The sequence below is a fragment of the Haemorhous mexicanus genome, chromosome 3 (assembly GCF_027477595.1).
Source record: "Haemorhous mexicanus isolate bHaeMex1 chromosome 3, bHaeMex1.pri, whole genome shotgun sequence".
Taxonomy (NCBI): domain Eukaryota; kingdom Metazoa; phylum Chordata; class Aves; order Passeriformes; family Fringillidae; genus Haemorhous; species Haemorhous mexicanus.
The window spans coordinates 60,664,934-60,685,134 of NC_082343.1; the positions used below are offsets into that span (position 1 = coordinate 60,664,934).

At 36.1% G+C, this 20,201-nt stretch overlaps 1 protein-coding gene across 13 annotated transcripts in view; it reads left to right on the plus strand.

Annotated features, from left to right (window-relative positions):
• AHI1 (Abelson helper integration site 1) overlaps window positions 1–20,201 on the plus strand; it is a 145,110-nt gene that overhangs the window by 117,738 nt on the left and 7,171 nt on the right. For all 13 annotated transcript variants that reach the window (XM_059842031.1, XM_059842034.1, XM_059842033.1 and 10 more), the window contains 4 exons: window positions 2,654–2,712; window positions 8,165–8,230; window positions 10,504–10,666; window positions 12,081–12,181. In XM_059842031.1, the coding sequence (XP_059698014.1) occupies window positions 2,654–2,712; window positions 8,165–8,230; window positions 10,504–10,666; window positions 12,081–12,181 (389 nt within the window). The remainder of the gene's footprint in view (window positions 1–2,653; window positions 2,713–8,164; window positions 8,231–10,503; window positions 10,667–12,080; window positions 12,182–20,201) is intronic.

Here is a 20,201-nt window from a genome sequence, read left to right on the forward strand (position 1 = left end):
TGTGTGTTGGGGCTGTTTTGGGCTTGACCTTACAAAGGATTTAATGACCTTTCTATGAGCTCAGACTAAGTGAGAGTCCCAGCAAGTCACGGTGTCCTGTAAACTTAATTTTTAGATCAAGAGGAAATGTCCTCCTGGAATGCGGACCTCAGTGTCAATATAGTAGTTAAAAAGCGTGTACAGCCTGGGTGGGAGAGAACCAAAGCAAGCCCTCTGAGGCTGTTAGTCACACCTGCTTGATGTCATTTACATGCTTCATCAAGCATGGAACCATATCAAGCCCATAGCTGTGGAACATTGCTTCAAATTTCTACTGCTTCATTTGGGGAAGAAGGGATGGATATTCCCTTGCTTGCTGAATGGAGCTTGTTTTGTGAATGAGTGAGATGTGAACAGGCTTTTTAGTTGGTTTGGGTTTGTTTTGTTTGCTTGGCAGTTTTTAATATGACCGTTTTGAATGGAGGAGCTACAAAAATGGATGCTTGATAGTTAAAAACAAGTAGCAGATGGCCCTAAATCTACTTTGGGGTAAGCAATAGGCATGATCATAGAATATTTGTGCCCAGGTGTGCTGTGGTCTGTTTATACCTCAAGCAAAGTAATAAGAGTTTTCTATTTGTTTTGTCTCTAGTCATGGAAAACACTGAGTCTGAACCAGTGCCAGCTCCTAGAATTCCTTACAGCACTCCTTATATCTTTGAGTAACACATCTGTCTGTCCTACACTTGCAGCATAGCAGTTCTGTGCTGCCCTTTATTGGGGCTGAATTGGGAATATCAGTCTAACCATATAGTTTTCACCTGATAAAGAGCTGAATATAGAGGCTACACAGGAGTACTGACATGCATAAACATACAGTCCAGGAGCACTTGGAAGTAATGCATGTTTTCCTTAGAAATAGATGAAGGTCAATGATGTTACAGATCCAAATGCAGATTAATGTTGTTTTTAATTAAAACTTGAATATTGTCCCAGACAAACAATTGTTTTTATCAAATATTTTATATATCTTTTATCTTAGTATGGGTTTGTGTGAGTTGGCACAGCACTCCCATGCTCAAATTGGCTGTCTAAAAAAAAAATTATCATGCAGGTATTTTATTGGTTTTCAGTTTGTTTGTTTTTTCTTCAAAGATACAACGCGTATGCGGTAGCATATCCATATGTAGTATCATCTCTGTAGCACCTGGTTTTCTGACTTCATGAGTGTGTGGATAACAATATTAATAGGAGTAATATCCCCACTGAGTTTTGGTTGGTGCTGAACAAATGTTTTAGCAAATAGCTTGTTTGAAAAATGTTGTCTTCAGGACCACTGTCTTAAAGTGTGGATTGAATTCAAAAAATGGTTTACATTCTCATCTCTTTCTTCATCTTAAAGAGATGGGAAAAAGTAAAAAAAGCAAAGTAAGCCTTTCAAAATAAAGTATTTTAGAATTTGTACAAGATTTTTCGAAATTATTAAGAGCAAAATGTTTTTAATTCATACATGAAGCTGAATAATCCATTATTGCGTTTATTTAGGATTTCTTACAAGTTGATTAGTCACAAGCAGATTTGCAGGAGCATGGATTAACTATCATTATTTGGGCTTGCAGCTTTTATTCTCGTTAGAAATATCTAAATATCTTAATGATTAAACATTTATGAGTAAATCTCCTGTGAAAGTCAAAACCACTAGGCTTTAGAAAATATACTGTAGGTGGAGTTGTGCAAGTTTCCTTGTGGAGCTCTGCCAGTACTTGGGAATCTGAATCTGAAAAGTCCCCTTTATTCAGATACTAGACTCCTCAAAAGCAGGGTTTTGGTGTGGCAAATGAAAATGAGTTTTCAGAACTTATTTTTCTTTAAAAACAAAATTTGTTTCAAAGCTAGTGTCTCACAGAGAAAATCCAGTGAGCTTAACTCTGTGTTGCCTGGCATTTCTGTACTTGAGAAACTGTTCTCCAGCGAAGCGGTAGCGTTTTTCACTGTCATGTTCAACGATTTTCCGATTTTTTTTGTATCTTTTCTTTTTAAGATGTTTTCTTAAGTATACAGCTGAGGAGACCAGTAATAAAAAGATAAATCCATAGATGATGAAAGGATTTTCCTGAGCTTAGTAGTTAACATAATAGTCTGAAAAGAAAAGAATTTACAAGTACTTGTTCAAGTGAGCTATGTAGAGAGTGAATAAAATAAACAGCAAGATGTGTTGTGATAGGAACTCAGATGATCAAAGGGAACCACTGAATAGGAATAGTTATTCTTTCAGATAAAATAAGGAAGTAATTCTTTTGTGAGTTTTTGTGATCATTTCTGTTGGAAAACTTTGTATGCATTACTTGGAATTTCAATGAAGAGAAAAGCAATACAGCCTAGATAATAGTGTCAGCTTTGAGCACGAGGTGGCATGTGGACATAGCTTGAGCTACTTCTCCAAATCATTTGAATGGAAATATTGGATTAGTTAACCTTGTGTCAGGTCTGTTAGTTAAATAAACCCTCCAACTGTTCCTGACTGAAGGATGCATAGTTGTGATTGAAAGATGCTGCTGCTTTTCATTAGAATTTTGTCAAACATACCCTGCTAACATAATGATTTTAAAATAAAATGGTTTATTCGATGGAAAAGGATAACAAGCAGAAAATTCACAGCCTTTTCTTTTCACAGGGTGCTTCAGCCCAGTAGGAAATCCTCTTAGTCGAACACTATTGGGTAGACTACAGAAGGTAAGGAATTCTCTCTTTGCATTTTTTTTTTAAATTGATGTTTAACTATCAAATGTCACTATTCAGAAGTTCTCTCTCTTGTAGAGAGGTGTTTTTTTATCCTGTCTTTATTTTTAAAAAAGGTGTCTTCAAACCAATTGTCTACATGGCCAAATTAGCTTATGCTGTGACCACCTGGTAGTGAGATCAGATATCTGCAAATCAAAAGCTTTCTATTTTTTTCATGACTTAATTTTTGTTGTTGAGAAATAAATAAATAAGATCACACTCATGTGTTTTTGTTTTTTTACTAAAAAAACAGGCGTTGATGAGTAGCTGAGAGAAAAGCAAAGACAGTAACTTGGAATTAAATTCTCATTGCAGCACCATGTTTTCATTGTTTACTCATACTTCATCTTTTTGTAACAAGTTAAATCACAGTTATCCTCTGTTTACTTAATTACTTATCTCTTAAATATTGATTGTAAGCTTCTCCTAATTGTATTCGTTATTTCATTTATTTCTGGTTTCCTGATCACCATAATAAAAATCCAACAGAATCTTTAAATGCCAATAATTGCAACTGTACATTTGATGAACCTGTATTAAACACAAAACGTGTGGAGAAACTAGTGAAGAAAGAAGCAGTGATGCTTCTGAATGCTGAGTGCATTTGTGTCTCCATGAAGCTGGGCCTGTTGTACTGGAGATGGTAATCCTCCTACTCCCATGGACAGAATGGCATGGTTTAATATTCTGTTGTAATTGCACTAATTTTAATTCTTGAGAGAAATGTAATAAATTGACATCAATTACCTTGGGTCATTTATATCTGTTTTACAATTTCAGTTTGGGGTTTGCTTTGGATTGCTTTAGGATTTTTTGGACCTACCTATTTTAAGAGAATCTGTTAAGATAGTTATGGAAAGCTTAGATACATAGGATTCACCCAGAAATTTTGAAAGCATGGTTTTACATTGGTGTTGTGTTAGTTACTAAATTATTCCTGTTTTCATGTTTTCAAATATTTAGCCATCGTATGTAATTTTTTAGGGAAAAATATATATTGTTCAACCAGTACTGTAGTGTTCTCCACCAGAGCAAGCTTGATAAACATTTTCAGGACCAACTGTTTTGTGAAATGCTAGGTAGCAGCTAATTTAAAATAGGGGTATTTTGGGAGGGCTAAATTAAGATTTTGAATAAATTTTTTACTCCTTCTATTATAAATTAATTAATATATATTAATACAGGTTAACCAAGTAATTAATATAAAAAACTAGCATTTTTAGAAATGGTGAAATAATTGAAGAGGTTTTGAATCATTTCAGGAGTTGGAGTATTTAACATGTTTTTGAATTGGTCTTTTTCTGTTTTTTGTTTCCTCTCTTTTTTTTTTTTTTTGGTAATCCTTGTAGGTTTACTGCAGCAGCTGTGTTTGCATTTCTGATTTCTGTTTGTACATTGCAGGTATCAATAAAGTGCAGCCTGGTGCAGTTTGGTCCTTTCTTCCTCTAGACAAATTATAGATTCCCATGCTTATTAAATATTAAAGGACTGTAATCAAATCAGGACTGTAGTCATCTGAAGCCTAAGCAAGTAACTTTACAGTGTCTATGGACACATTAATTATGACTGAAGAAGAGTTTATCATTCTTGCCAATTATACTTCTAGCATAATTTTAATTTAGCTATTAATACTAGTATTTGTATTCCTGTTTCCCATAGACTAAATTTGTAGTTAGTTGTCCTGAGCTAGGACCAGAGAATACAAAACAAAATACAAAAGTGCTAACAGTATCCAGCTGTTTTCTTCTAAGTCTCATTACATAGCATTTAATTTAAAACTTTACTTAGTAAAGAGTAAAGAGATTGCATAGCATTCTTAGGTGAGGAGACAGTTAAGTAAATCTGCAACCTTTAGGATATTAAGGAAAAAGACAATGGAGCAACAGTAAAATCTCAGATTTATTCTGTAGAATTTTCAAATGTTTTGCATATTAACTTTTAAGCCAACCAAGGGTTTTCAATCAGGCTCTAGAAGTTAATTTCTTTTTCTTTCTTGTTTAAAAAAAACTAATCAAGAAACTACCAAAAACTAAAAGCAGCAACAAAAGAAATCTGCTGAAGGTTACAGCCTTAGAATGTTGGCTGTTACACACTAAGGCACAGATTTACTGGACACACAAAAGAAGCTGTAACACAATCCTTGTGTCTTTTCTGGAGTGTTTGCATGAGTAATATTTCCAGTTTCTCTTACACTGTGTCAGTAGGTGGGGAGGGATGGAGTGAAGGGAAGCAGTGTTACTGGGAAGCATCCAGGCAATAGATGTTTGTCCTTCTTCATGTCCTTTAGTCTGTCACTGATGGGAAAAGGAGAGAGCATGACTTTGGCCATGTGTGCATACTGCGGTTCACTCCGGTATGTGTAGGGTCTGCCTAAAATTAATCTTAGAAAAGTTATTTTCCATGTGCTGCTATTAAGAGTTAAGGGCTAATTAGAAGTGGGATTTAGTCTATATGTTTATTCTGTTACATTCTGTTACATACATACATTTACATTTCTGTTAAATGTATGTATGAAGCATACATTTACATATAAGGAAGAAGCATGTGAAACTATATGAATAATTTTTTTTCTTTAAATTTTGCTATTGTGGTAATAGAAGTATATTGGTTCAGTAGTAGAAATTAAATCCTGACATTGTTACAGAAAAGGCAGCAATAAGATATCACTTGTTCTTTCTCATTGCTCCTTCTCCTAAGGGAATGAGCACTATTTAATGCCCAAATTCTGTATACATGCCACTATACATCTGCATCAAAAAAAGAAAAGCTCCATTTGAGCAATCACTGAAGCTGGCACATTTAAAAGAAACCATAAACCTTTTAATTAGGGCTATTATCAGGAATCTATAAAACTTGGTATGACAGTGTATCAGGTTGCTCTCACCTGCAATGGTCTCTTTTGTATCAGCATCTTGAAACATTTTTGTTTGGTTTTGAGTTAGAAATGTCAAGGGTATCTAAGAGGGTTAGTCATGGATAACCAGTGTGGTACTCCATGGTGTAGAACTCTGCATCAACTGATGAATCTATTTATCCTCCTCTGAGGATGTTCCTTAATGCTGGAAGTTCCTAATAGCTTTGTTCAACCACAATCAGTGTGACATGGCACGCTTTTTTAGCAATCATTTTATTTCTGTTTCTCACAGATGGTCTGCCTCCCAAAAAGACCAACTCCACAGGACAAAGCTATAGCCCCACATCTGTTCCAGTGCAAGAAAAGGATTAGCCAGTTTCCATCCTGCAGGAAAAAAAGGAGACATTAATATTGTATTAAGAATGATGTATTCATACCATTCAATATGCCTGTTGCTTTTTTCAGAATCCTGAAAATGTGCCCTAATCTTGTGACACAGCATGTAAAAAAATACATTGCTAAGTTAAAAGGCCACTAGTTTTTGTTGGATGTTTCTTGTGGTGTAACTGGTGCTTGGCAGTGCTTGAGGAATGGCTTGGCACTACTCGAGGGATGGCAGGGCACAGCAGAGGCAGCCTTGCTGTGTGTGTGGTAGGCAGCCATGGCAATTGCCCTTGACAGCTGGAGGTAGAGGTGTGTGCAGCCAGTGACGTACTCAGAGCACCTCTTCAAGAGGCACCTCTTTGGATTGTTGTTGCCTTAAAAGTTTAAGGCAGTGTCTGAGAACATTCAGCATAGTCTTGGGGTGACTCATAGATGTTAGCTTGTTATTTCCACACAGCTTGCTCTCTTCAAGCTGTTCTCCAGTGTTTGAGAGCCACATAAATACTTTATTAAAAAATGAGAGAGAGACAGATTGAGACACAATAATGGGGCAATATGAGTACCTGAGCTAGATACCTAAATAATACTGCTAATAATTCTGATGAATCATTTTTGAGCAACAGGAGGCACTCCCATCCCACAGGCTAAGCACATTGCCTGCACAGTTCTCTTAGCCTTGAAAATGAGAATTAGCTGAAACCTGTACAACAGTGCTGACTACCAATAGACCACTGAACAAGCAGTGTACTCTGAACTGCAGCTCCACCAGTCTTTGTTCAGAATTTGTTTATCAAATCAGGCAGTTACGCTTCTTTTTTTTTTTTTTTTTTTTTTTTTCCTTCTGTGCATGTACATAATTATTCAGAACTCTTTAGGTGGTAGGCTTAGATGTTCTGGTAGATGATAGGAGCTGAGTGCAACTGTTTACTTTTATACTGAGTTCATCTGTAACTGCTGTGTGTGTTTGTAACTAGTGTCGCAGTACCAAAACAATCTGGAGACTGGATGGAGTTCAGGATAGTCTGTGATTTCTTTCCCAAATGGAATAAGCCCAGCTAAATTGTGGAAACCACACTGAGGGCAAGAATCCATTCTCAAGAATGGCATTTATTCTACTGAGGATTTGCAAGGATTTTCTCTGTAATTTTTAATGATGTTCCTTGGACCACCATAATAAAAAAAAATTTTTAAAAGTGCAAACACTGAAAATAAAAAACCAATACATTTTAGATAGATTTTTTAAAATCAGAAGAAGAGAAAGAAGTTAATGCAAAAGATGTATATAGGAGTGGCTGTAAAATATGAAAGAGATAAAGTATGTTGGATTAAAATGTGCAGACTTAAATGGTTATAATGCAATATATCTGGTAGAGGTGGAAATGCACACATTCACAAAGCACGCATTTAACACTTCTAAAATATTTTAATTGCTGTGTAATATTTCTATTCTATATGGTAGTGTGTATCCTGTGATGCACACAAAATGAAGAGGAAATTGGTTTGCCCTTTGTTTAGAAGACCATTGAAAAAAAATTAAGTAACACCAGCAAAGGATTTCCACCTCTTCCTTTTTTTCCCCCTAGTCTGTTGTTCCTCTGCTAATTTTCGTAATTTTTCTATTCTAAATCTTCTTTTGGCTTAAGCATTTGATTATTTTACAGAAATCAAATTGTTTTAAGGTACAGGCTTATCCTGATTATTGCAATAGATACCAAATATTCTTTTGAATTCATTGAAAGTCTGAAGAGCAAGTGGTGAGGATAGAACAATTAGAATTAAAGTACTGGTTATTGAGACCAACCTAAAATTCTCCATTATATGGAAGTAACATTTTTGCATATTGGTTCAGAGGTAAATTCCACTGCAACTACTTGTGAAATATGCAATTTAGTGTTTGCAATGCAAACAAGCTTGGACTACATAGTCTTCAGTCCAGTTGTGTCTTTAGTGCAGTGTACGTACTTGAAAAATTTAATATCTTTTTCTAAACATCTACCAGCCAATAGCCAATATTACTCAGTGTTGCTTAACATCACTTCTGCTTTTTCTTTTTTGAAAAAAGCATTTTGTTGTAGATAATTCTTACTGTCTTACAAGAAAAATGAAAAGACAATCATAGTTTAGCAAAATGCTTCATATTAAATTTAAAACAACTTATTCTTCTAGAATGATGACAGCCTGACGGCACTGGGAGTGGGAAGAGGAAACAGTTGTCCACCCGGGCAAGAGACAGTAAGTATTATGTAATTTTTTGCAATATCTTCTGTACCTGTTATATTGTATCTGCTTTTGAAAGCATGCTTTTTTTTTTTAGCATGATCTCAAGACATGTTTTTTCTACTGTAGATTTTTTAATTCTTACAAAGATGTTCATAACTGTATAACTACATTACTTCTGGGTTAAATCAGTCTTGAAAAACAATATCGTAAAATTTTGTGGAATTTAGATTTTTTAAAAAATTTTTTGCTTGGACATTGACCCAAATAGAACTTGACAAATCTTTAAATTTTACACCAGAAGAAAATCCACTGCTTTAGGTGTAATTGTGAGTGGTATATATTCTATACATTCTTCTTTGGTTCTGAGGTGCATTTCTTATATCCTGTTATTTTGACAGAGAATATAATGGCAATTCCCACATTTTATTTAAATTGCCAGGCTTACTAAACCGGTTGTATTACAGGACACATTGGTATATTAATTTCTTATTTCTGAGAGACTTGATTGGTTTGAACTGTTTGTGGCAGTTTCCATGTGACTGAATTTTTGTATTAAAAAAAATACAACATTTTCACCAGAAGTATCTTGCAAAAGACCCTGCATAAAAAAGTAGTTCCTGCTCTGCCTTTCATTGTTTTTCATGTGCCAAGTAATTAGTGTTGCATTCCTACATTCCGTTTTGGGTTTTGGGTTTTTTTACCTTTTGTGACCTCATGGTTTTCATGAGATTGTCACTTAACTGAAGTGGGCACTGTTAGAGCACCTCTTACTGGACATGGTCATGATGCTCATTAGTGTGCTTTAGTTGGGATTTGTTCTGCAGTTCATATTTCTGTTCTGCCAACATCACCTGTAATTACTGTTAGCTTTCTTAATGCAGAGAGGAGAGTTACGATAAAACACATTTCATGGTTTAGCTTCTTTATGTAAATTCAGGACTACTGAATACATATTTAGGTAAATTTCCAGTCTACTGAAAACTATGCTACTACTAATTCTTTGGTGCTGACCAGCTCACAAATTGCCACATAAAATTTACAGTGGTAGAATCACTTCCATCTTTTCCCATTCATAACTGATTTAATCTGTTTAATTGGTGACATGGAATTATGGAAATACAAGTGACATTGGCTATATTTCTACACACGCAACTCGCAGGTGATCTTGCTCAAAGCAGAAATACAAATATAAAAAGCACTGTGGAATTCAGCAGTCTTAAAATTGAAATGCATGCATGAGTAATAAAAAATAAGGGGGTTTTTCCCATCCATATCATCATAACTTTGCTGTCTCCTTCAATCCCATTACCTCTCCTATTGCTCCTAATGATCCCTGCTTCTGACCTCTACTTACAGTGCAGTAGAGGAATATGAGGTGAAGATTGTAAGTAGGAAAGCAGCATTCTGTGTGTGTAAAATAGGTCATAATTTTGCTCTTCACTTATGATGAGGGAAGTGAGCAATTCCCTTGTTCTTTCAGTTCATTTGTTTTCCTTTCATGCTTCTCTGCTCAGAGTTCACTAGGACAGGTTTTCGTTCATAGGGCATAGGAAATAAATAAGAAATTGTACTTGATATTTTCATATTCAGGGTAGAAAGCAGGCTTCTAGTAGTTTATTGTATGTAATATCCATGGTCCTGATGACTGTTAGTACTTTTTTTCATAAAAGTATAGCTACACTGAATTTCACTGTCAAATAGATTTATTATGTGAAATGAAATGTAAATGTATTTTTTGCAGATATTTATAAAATTGCATATCCAAATGCTTACTGCTAAACAAAACAAATGAAAAACAGAAAAGAAAAAAGAAAAAATGGAGTGATCAAAGCAAAACTTTTCAATGTCTTTTTGTATTAAATTTTTCCTTGGATAAAGCTGTCATACTGTTGAAGTATTTATTCAAACACATATGCTTCATGAGCACACAGAGAATGGGATCTGAAGGTGGTGTAACAATTCTGAGAAAGTGACTGTATGAAGTTTTTTTTTTCCCTTTTGCTTCACAAGCAAATTGCTTATAAAACTAACAGCTGCTGTTTTGAAGCTAATCTTAGTGAATTGAATGTTCTTAACCATTTCTGCAATCCCACAGTCCTTTATCTTGCCTCTCCTGCTGCTTTCCCACCACCCCTGATCCCATTAGCAAAACTTGAGGCAGCCTCAGCTTTTACCAAAGTGCAGCTTTGGTTTCAGCTGCTTTTCTGCAAGAGGAAGTGAATGTTGCGCTTTTTTCTCTGTGGCATGGTTGTGATAAAGCTGTGGTGTTCTTATCTCTCTTTTAGGTAGTGGCTCTTTATGACTACACAGCGCATCGATCAGATGAGCTAACCATCCATCGCAGTGACATTATCCAAGTGTTATACAAAGATAATGATAACTGGTGGTTTGGCAGCCTAGCAAATGGACAGCAAGGCTATTTTCCAGCTAATTATGTGGCTGGTGAAAGTAAGTTTACTGCTGTCTTCCTGGTATACCGGTGTGGGTTTAACTGATGCTCCAAGATTTTACCGTGCTGTTCTGCTTATTGTTCCAAAGATAGGAATTTATGTAGTACACACGTGGCATAATGATGACTTATTGTGGTGCAAAAATTGTATTAAGTTAGCTAACCATTGCACTTTCAGCTTATGGAATAAGTCAGTTTATTACTGACTTAATTATCTGTCAGCTGGATTGATCCCTTGTCTCCTCTAACACAGAGCCACCTAATTCAGGCCTCAGCTTGGCAATGTTTTAGGACACATCAGAGCATTTCGCAAACATCTCGGGGTTTTTTCTTAGGCAATTTCTATTAAATCTAGCTTTTGTACAAACTCCTAATTTTCCCCCTGCTCTAATGGAGAATGTTCGGTTCCCAAATATCGGGATTTCAGTATGAAGTCTTAAAAGAACAGTGATGGTTAAATCTCACATCTGAGCATTGAAGTTGCTACCAGGTCCTTTTCATTAAAACAGTTTTGATTAAACTGATACAGGCAAACCTAGATGAATTTGAACAAATAATATAGGAAGCATCCTACTTAGTCCACTGCTGTAAAGATGCTCAGTGTGCTGGTGTAAATATTCAGCCTGTGGACACAACATATGGTTGCATGCTACAAGAAATTAATTTGCCTTCCTAAACTATCAAACTATCAGTTATACTGGTATTTAGAAATCTTTTAACCCAACATTTCTCAAGATGGTTTTCCCCATTTTTTAGTTCCTCCCTATGACTTTAAAGTGAAATCTAGTATTTAAGCCTCTTTCCTAAAAAAACACTTGCACATAACACTGTGCTCATTTGATGGGGTCAGTTAAAATTAGATTTACTATGCCCTTCCCTGTTGTCTTCTCCTTGTACATCCTGTGCACTTCGCCCTGTCTTTCCTCCTTGTAATATAACCCAGAGAGAAGTCTGAAGGAACAGTCTTCAGTGAGGGCCTTAAAAAAGTGTTCTGAAAAACAAAGAAAGACAAAACTTAAACAAAATTTTTGAGGCAGTTGTACAATTGTGAAAAAAAATCTCTGGTAAATAATTTGCTATTGCAGTGATGATCATCTTATTGAATAAAAAGAAATATGTAAGATACATTTGTTAAGTGTCCACTGCTTCCTAACAGTATGGACTTTGTTCTTAGGTAAATGTTTGAATGGTTTTATACAGTAACCAATATATAAATTACATTTAAATCTAAACTTGCTAGTATAAATAAAGGTTTATGGGAAAAATTTTCATAAATTTTCATACAACATTTGCCTTCAAACATTTTTCACCTGTTTTTGTTCACATCCTTGTTTTGGCTAGATTGTAATGTCATGGTGGTTCACAAATTCTTTCATAGCTCTAATAATGGTAAATTATGGTTCCTCTTTTTAGAAGAATATGAAGAACAACCTTCAGGATTAATACCAGATTCTGCTCCTCTCCTACCAGAAGGACCAACAGAAGCAGAGGAAGGTTTTCTGACACTAGATAAGGTAATAATTTGAGAAGGAAGGATTCTCTAAGTAGAAGTAGGTTGTCTTTTGTGTGCCACATGGACTGTATTAATTTTTTATTTTTTATGTAAAAAATACTTATGTGTAGATCTCATTCTAGGCAATATTAAACTTCTACTTCCAGTAGAAGTTTAATATTTATCTTGTGTGGAATCAGCTGTTCCATCATGTGGCAGTTAAATATCCTGCTTACTTCCAACATTCTAATGGGTGGCAAATCTCCCACTGACTCCAAGTTTACAGAAGTTATGTGCGCGTAAGCATTCCAGTTTCTGTGATTTTTATTAGTCAGAATATACAATATGTACAGAAAAAAAGAAATAGGACCTGGATTTTTGTCCAGGAAAAAAAATGGACATTTGATATTTATGTACTGGCCGTTTTTTCCCCTGAATTTTAGAGATTCCACTATATACAAAGCAGGCCAATTAACTTTCTCTTCTTCAGAGGATTAGAAACTTTGCGTGCTTATGTTTCCCTTCTGTGAAATAAAACTAATGATTGTCTTCAAACATGGGATATCTTCTAAGAAAAAAATTAATTTAAAATTAGCTCAAAAACTTCTAGAATTTAAGACATTTTTATTTCAAACTGTTTGTATCCTTAATAAGTGTACTTTCCACAACTGTTCATTTTTATTTACTGAGATGGTACTAACACAACTATTTAAAAGTATTGTTCAGATTTCTTTCACATTATTTGACTTTTCCATGTACTTTAATAAAATTGAATCTAGTATTTTGTGTCTGATTTGCAAGACTCCAAGCATATTCTGTGTTGCTTAGCTACAACTTTGGGGACTTCTCAAATGATTCATCTAATCTTTGCTCCATGGTGTATACAATCATAGAATTATTTAGGCTGGAAAAGACATTGCAGTGTTCAGGGTTAAAACACTCAAGACTATTTCTGTTGACCTTTTTTGTGCAGCTTCTGTTCTTAGTAGGTGAATATAGAGATAGCATTTAAGAAGTTATTGAGATTACTCACTTGACAGTCTTGTTGAAGCTGGCTGTCTTCTTGAAGCCAACTGTTATAAATTGAATTACTGAGTGTTTTGTTCCTAACTATACTTGAAAAATCACTACACCGAGTAGTAGTAATTAATCTGAAGTATCCTTTACTTTTCTGTAGCTGAGCAATTCCTAGGCAAACCATTGTCCAGGAATTACAAGGGTGCTCTACTTCCAGATACTTCTGTACAGGTAGACTGGAATAAATATAGGAACAACCACATTACTAGTGATTTCTTTAATTTATTGTCTGCATGGCTAGAGGCAAGGAAGGTATCCCAGAAGATGTTTTTGAAATCCCCCAGTTTCACTCATACCTGGATTAGAAGAGAGAGAAGCGCTGCTATACCTATTTTTATTAGACTTGGTCATTGTTACCCACATATGTTTTTCTGTTTTAATCTGGTAGGAATTTAGTCAATTTACTGTATCACAATACTTTTATGCACACCAGCTACTGTTACTAACATTTGCAACCCATATTTGTTATTCAGCTTTGTGAGAAGCAACATTTGATTAGTTTTGATTGCTTAGAATTTCTCAAGTGTCTATGGCTGACATATTTTCTAACACTAGTTTTTTTATTACTGGTAGTACTTGTTTGAATAACACTGAGTTTTAATATTATTAATGCTCTTAAATTGAATTCTGCTTGTACCTCGAGTTAAATTAACTACATATTTAACAATTAGTTGGAATTTTGTAGTAGTCTACAAGAAAGACATAATGAATCAAATGTACAGTATTAGTCGAAAACCAAGCATGTACATTGCTTTTCATCTTGCACATCAGCCAAGGGTAGTACAAAATCATACAGAGTCTAGAGGGAAATTGTGAAACAGGTCCTGGAAAAAATTATATAAAGGGATATACATACGAGATTAAACTAGCAAAGAATGAGTACTGGAGAGAGTGTACCAAGTAGTACCTGATGTGAAGTCAATGCACTCTTCTTTCTTTTCTTTCCTTCTGCTGTTAAACAAGATCAGGGAGCATTAAACTGGAATCTTAGTAGAAGAACACATCTACTATTGGTAGAAGGAAATTTTAGTTTATGCCATGCTTAGTTACCCTGGTGAACTCAACTACTACAAGACACTCTCAAATGTCTGTGCTTAGGGATTAATTGCTTTAATAACACGTTTTAGGCTGAGGTAATGGCTGAGATTTCAAAAGCATTGGAGTGACTGGAAAAGACAATTTGGTGGATTTTTTTAAATTTCAAGTCACATCAGAACCATATAAACCATCAAGAGGATAGCGAGCTTAACCAAATGATGAATCAAATCTCTCTAAGATTTATGATGCCTTGAAGTGTAATAAGTTTACAAAAGCTGCAGAGTTCTGCATAGAAGAAACAACTTGTCATTCAGCTGTTTGCCAGAATGAATGAAAGTTTTACAGGGCTTTGGTTTTAGGCAATCCCAGAGACTTCTGAGACAAAACTGCTAAGATGACCACTGAGGGGGCTCATCAGTTATGGCAGTTCCTGTCTTGCAGCAGTGACACAGCAACTTTTCTTCCTATTCCTTTCACTTTTTTTCAGTATAAGACCTGATGACGGGAAATGTCAATTTCCTTTATATGGGAGATAAGAAAAACTTAGCAAAACCCTGCATTTTGTTGGGGTTTTGTTTGGGTTTTTTTGTTTGTTTGTTTGTTTTTTGGGGTTTTTTTGGTTTTTTGCTTTGGCAGAAAAGCTTTTATTTTTTTAATCCAGAAATATTTATTGAATAATTAGATTGTTGCTTAAGTTGTGGACACAAGCAGTAAAATATAAATTAATATTTTAGTTATTTGTTTTTTGGACACAAGAATGTTTCCCAAATAGTTATACCTAGGACAGCTATATCGTTTGCTCTTTCTGGTTTTTTTTGAGGATTATTCAAATGTTTAGCACTGTTAAGACTGCAAAACAGTTACTGTGAAAATCATCCTAGCAATTACTTGTGAGATTTTGGTTCAAGACTAAATAAGGCACTTAAAATATTGACTATGACTATGGTATTAATTACTGAGAATACCAGAGAGTCTAATTAAGAATAGTTTTCCAACTGCAGATAGTTTTCCACATGCATATCTAGCTAATCGTCTGAGCTTTACGAGTGAATAAAGTGGAATTATTAACATTATAAGAAGGTGTAATACTTAAGATCCAATATTAAGTTTTGCAAATCATTTCTAGAAAAGGTTTAGTTCAAATAGCTTTCTTTCAAAATACTTTCTACCATCAGTTTTGCATGCATAACAATAATTTTATGCAAACCTTGTTTTCCTGCCTTAGGAGTTACTTAACTCCTGAGCCACAAAATTAGGTCATAATCATCTTTAATTACAACATGCATGTAAACTGCCAATTGAAATTTCATGGAGTGAAGTTCTCACTGCACTGATGATAAGTCCATCTCTATTTCTTGGAATTCTTCAACTGGCTGCTCCAGTTAATGTGTTGTTTTCAGGTTCCTTAAGATGAAGATGGAAAGGACAGGAATTCAGATAGGGTTCTATTAGAAACCATAATGTGGGTTTTGAAAAATTTTGGCCAATCAGAAATATTTCAAAGTTGATAGAGTGTCTTTTTTTTTTTTTCCCCAAAAATTTTCTGCTGGCTATAATATCTTGTGAACATATTTCGTAATTCAATGGCCTGCCACTCACTACATGAAATACCTGTAACTGGATTCTGAATATTGAATATGCAATGCCATGTTACATGAGAATAGTAGGAAGTACTAATAGACAAAACAGTAAATTTAAAACTTCCATTAAAAGTGTAAGAAAGTATTTTTTCTGGTATATTTATCTTTGGAAAATGATGTCAAGATGTAAATAGAAAAAAAAGAAAAAGGCTTACTGGCAAGAACCACATTATTATTGCACAATTTGAATAATCTACCCAAAGGTCATCAAAACTTAATTCCATGTATATTTAAACAAAGTTAGGGATTATCATTGTTCACATAAATAATTCATGGTCTCACTCTTCTTTCCCTAGAGGAGGTCCTTGTCAGACTTTTGAATACTTTGCCCAGTGTGTCCAAAACTAACCTGCCAAGCAATTGATGCTTTTCCCCTGGGCTTGAGCTGTTTACATGTGGGTGATTTTCTGGGCTTAAAATTTATCTATTAAATCTAAAAATTTTAAAAGCATGAAAAGCTTGTTCCATATTTCAAAAATAATAACTAGAAGTGTTTCTATTTGTTTCATCAAACACTTTTATTTTATAGTTTGTATTGTTTCTGTTTTCTCCATTAATGTTTCCTTTCTTCAGGTTACTGAGGAGCACTTCAGAGACTGATTATCTTTTAGGAAGAGGAGGGGGAAATAGGACGATGTGATTATGCTAATGAGGGAAATACTAAGGAATTAATACAATGAAACTCTTGCAGTGAATAGAGCTGAAGACTTTTGACACATCATGAAGTCTGTTCATTTTCAAGGTTCAGGGAGATAGCAGAAAAAAGTGATTTTCAATTGAATTAGAATGTATTGTAGTGAAGTTCATAATTCTGGGCTTCTTTCCTAGCTAATATGATTACAGATCTCTCTTTCTGAATATATTGACATCTGGGCTGAAAGAAACTATACTTTTCTAGAATCAAATCTGCAAAGCGACAGTGTAGTCTTCCACATATATTGTTTAATAGCATTATTATAAACTAGATATTTCTTTATAAATCCTACTTTTGAAGTAGTAATTACTTTGATTATTCTTTAAGAAATCATTCATCTGAAGGAAATGTTACTATGGCACCATCTATGAGGAATGGGCCATTTTTCTTAATCTTTACCCAATATTGACATATTTTAGCTTTTGAGTTCTTTAGTTTCCTATTTCTTGGTACTCTCTTTTTCCTTTAAAATGCAGTTTGTACTGTTTGAGATAGAATCATAGAATGTGAAGGGGTTGGAATGGACCATAAAGATCATCCAGTCCCAACCTGGTGTCCCTGCCCTCTGTCATGGGCAGGAACACCTCCCGCTAGACCAAGTTGCTCAAGGCTTTATCTGACCTGGCTTTGAACACTCGCAGGGTTGGGGCATCCACAACTCTCTTGGGTAACCTGTTTCAGTGTTTCTCCACGCTCACAGTAAAAAATTTCCTTCTAATACGTAACCTAAATTTCCCCTCTCTCAATGTACCCATTATTCCTTTTCCTGTCATTACAGGCTGTTATGGGAATGGTACTCCCCAGTTCAGTGCCCCCACTGAGGCTCTCCCCATCCACACACCACTCCCCTGCTCCTATTTCCTCCCCCCTCTCCACTGTACCAGAATGAAGTTGAGAATTGGAGGCACAAAAGGTGAAGATCGTGGGTTGTGATAAGAACAATTTACTGTAAACAGCAATGAGATAAGAAAATGAACAGTAACATCAGCAATGTTAATAACAAAAGTGTACAAAAGAGAGAGTGATTCACATCCAAAGATGCTCTCTGGAGCCTGCTACAATAAATTAGTGCCAGATGGCTTCTCCCCACCAAGTTTTGGACTGGAAGGAACACCTTTCTCCAAGAGTCTTTTTTCCCCCCACCCCGGGCAGTGATGTGAGGTCCTATCACATTTGGGTCCTGACTGTGCCTCTCCCAGCTATTGCACAGAATTTAATCCTGCCCTGGCTGCAATCAGGACACAGAAAAAGAGTCCCTCTCCAGCCTCTCTGTAGGGCTTCTTGAGACACTGAAAGGTTATGATGGTCTCCACACATTCTCCACACAACCTTCTCGTCTCCAGGCTGAACAGCCCAAACTTTCTCAGCCTGTCTTCATAGGGATGGAGCTTCAGTCCTCTAATCAACTTTGTGACCCTCCTCTGGCTCCACCAGTTCCATGTCCAGAACTGGGCACAGCACTCCAGGTGGAGTCTCAGAAGAGCAGGGTAGAGAGGCCAGATCACCTCCTATGACCTGCTGACCACACTCCTTTGGATACAGCCCAGGATTTGTTTGGCCTTCTGGGCTGTGAGCACACATGGCTGGCTCATGTTGAGTTTGTCACCAGCCATCCCCCCCAAATCCTTCTCCATAAGGCTGCCCTCAATCACTTCTCTGCTCAGCCTGTAGGTCTGTCTGGGATTGCCCCAACCCAGGTATAGGGCTTTGTACTTTGCTTTGTTGAACTTCATGAGGTTTGCATTGACCCAGCTCTCAAGCTTCTTGAGGTGCCTCTGGATGGCATCCCTTCCCTCCAGTGTGTCAGCTGCACGTGCAAGTTGAATTACTCTCTCTTAAGCATGTATGGTGCTACTTTAATTGTAACCTGGTAGCTGTGTCTTCTGTCCCAAGACATATTTACACCTGTATTACTTGAGTCATTGAAAGAGAAGGTATCTGGTTTATAAGCAGATTAATACCTGTTGGGGGAAAAAAGAGAAGGGGCAACTTCGTGCATAGACATTTATGTAGGTGACCAGTCTGTTTAAGGATAGGAAGAATAAGGCTGAGCCACTGAGTTGGTCAAGTGGAACCAAAAATGCTGTTTAGTGACACGTATTATGTCAGGAGCCAGCTGACTTCTCCCTTCCCCATTTTTCTCCTCTCTTTCTGAAGAGAATTGAACTTTTTAATGCAAATGTTAATGCAAAGCTGCGATCCCATATAAATTCCCAGAGGCCAAATCGTTAAGACTGAAAACAGGTGTTATAAACCATACTGCTTCAATCTGAAGAATCTTGTCTTCACTCTTCCTCCTCCCCCTTTTGTTATCCCTCAAAAGCTCATGTAGTGGATTTGATTTCTGAGATGCAGTATTTGCTGGTGTTAAGCCATGACCACAGTTTACACCCAACAGATTTTTCCTTTTATGCAAAAGAGAGAAATTCATGCCAATGTCTGTCTTGTATACTGAGCCATGGTTCTTCTAGATTCTCACATCTAAGCTAATACTGTTAGATATAAGGGCCAGAATTTGGTCAGTCTGATTTACACAGGCTTGTTCTTTAAAAACACTTAAGGCGGGGGGGGGGGGGGGGGGGGGAGCAGTTGTAAGTTAATTGCATTTTAAACAGGAAGGTCATGGCAAAAGAAATATATGTAATTCTGCTAGCAAAGGTCTTTGCCAGTTGTTCATTTAAAGGGAAAATGTGTGGATGGATGCAGAATAGCAGGGAAGAAAATGATGAGTGAGGTGTGGTGTCACATTTCTCCTGAACTTGACTTGTTAGAACAGTTTTGACAGCAGGCATTGGCATAGTTTTGGGTAGTTAAATACGTGGCTGTGAATATTTTATCCTCGGACTGCATAATAGAAAACAAGATACAGAGTTAGTACTGAGTGTAGTGTCCTAAAGATGAGCATGAAAAGGCACAGAGACATGTTCATTCTTGCCATCTGTGATCCAATGAGTTTTTAATTAGATGAAGTTCTGTAGAAACGGCTTCTATGGGAGAGTTCCTCTGTAGGCTATATAGCACACTCATTTACTGTCATGGCTTGAATCATCTGAATAGATTTCCTGCATCACTCTCTTCTGTCCATCTACCTCCTAGTTTGCCAGAGAATCTCTGCAGACCAGTCTTAGGGACAACTCTTGTACAGCCTAGAGGAAAGCACCACCAAAAACGTAGATTTGGGATGGGACTATGTCCTTAGTGTTTCCTTTAGATGCCCTCTGCTTCAGATTCTTTTAGAAAGTGTGTTCTGAAATACCTGGTTGCTCCCACAAATTTCAGAGGAAGGGTTTAGTGCTTGATTTACTGCTGTGGATTCTCTAGCAGGGATCAGGAAGTTGATATGCTTTTGTGTATTTTGCCTTTATTTATATTGCTTTGGTTGCTTCTTACGTGGTAGCAAGAGAGAATGTTAAATATGAAATGAAAGAGCTGTAAAGCAAGCCAAGCCCTTCAGAAAAGGAAAATATGTACTTTATTACAATTTTCACTTCTATGATCATAAAGCAAAAAAAAGTTTGGAAAAGCCAAGATTCTACAGTTGACATAAACTAATGTTCTCTTCTTCTGGTGGGCTATATCTCACAAACGGGGGA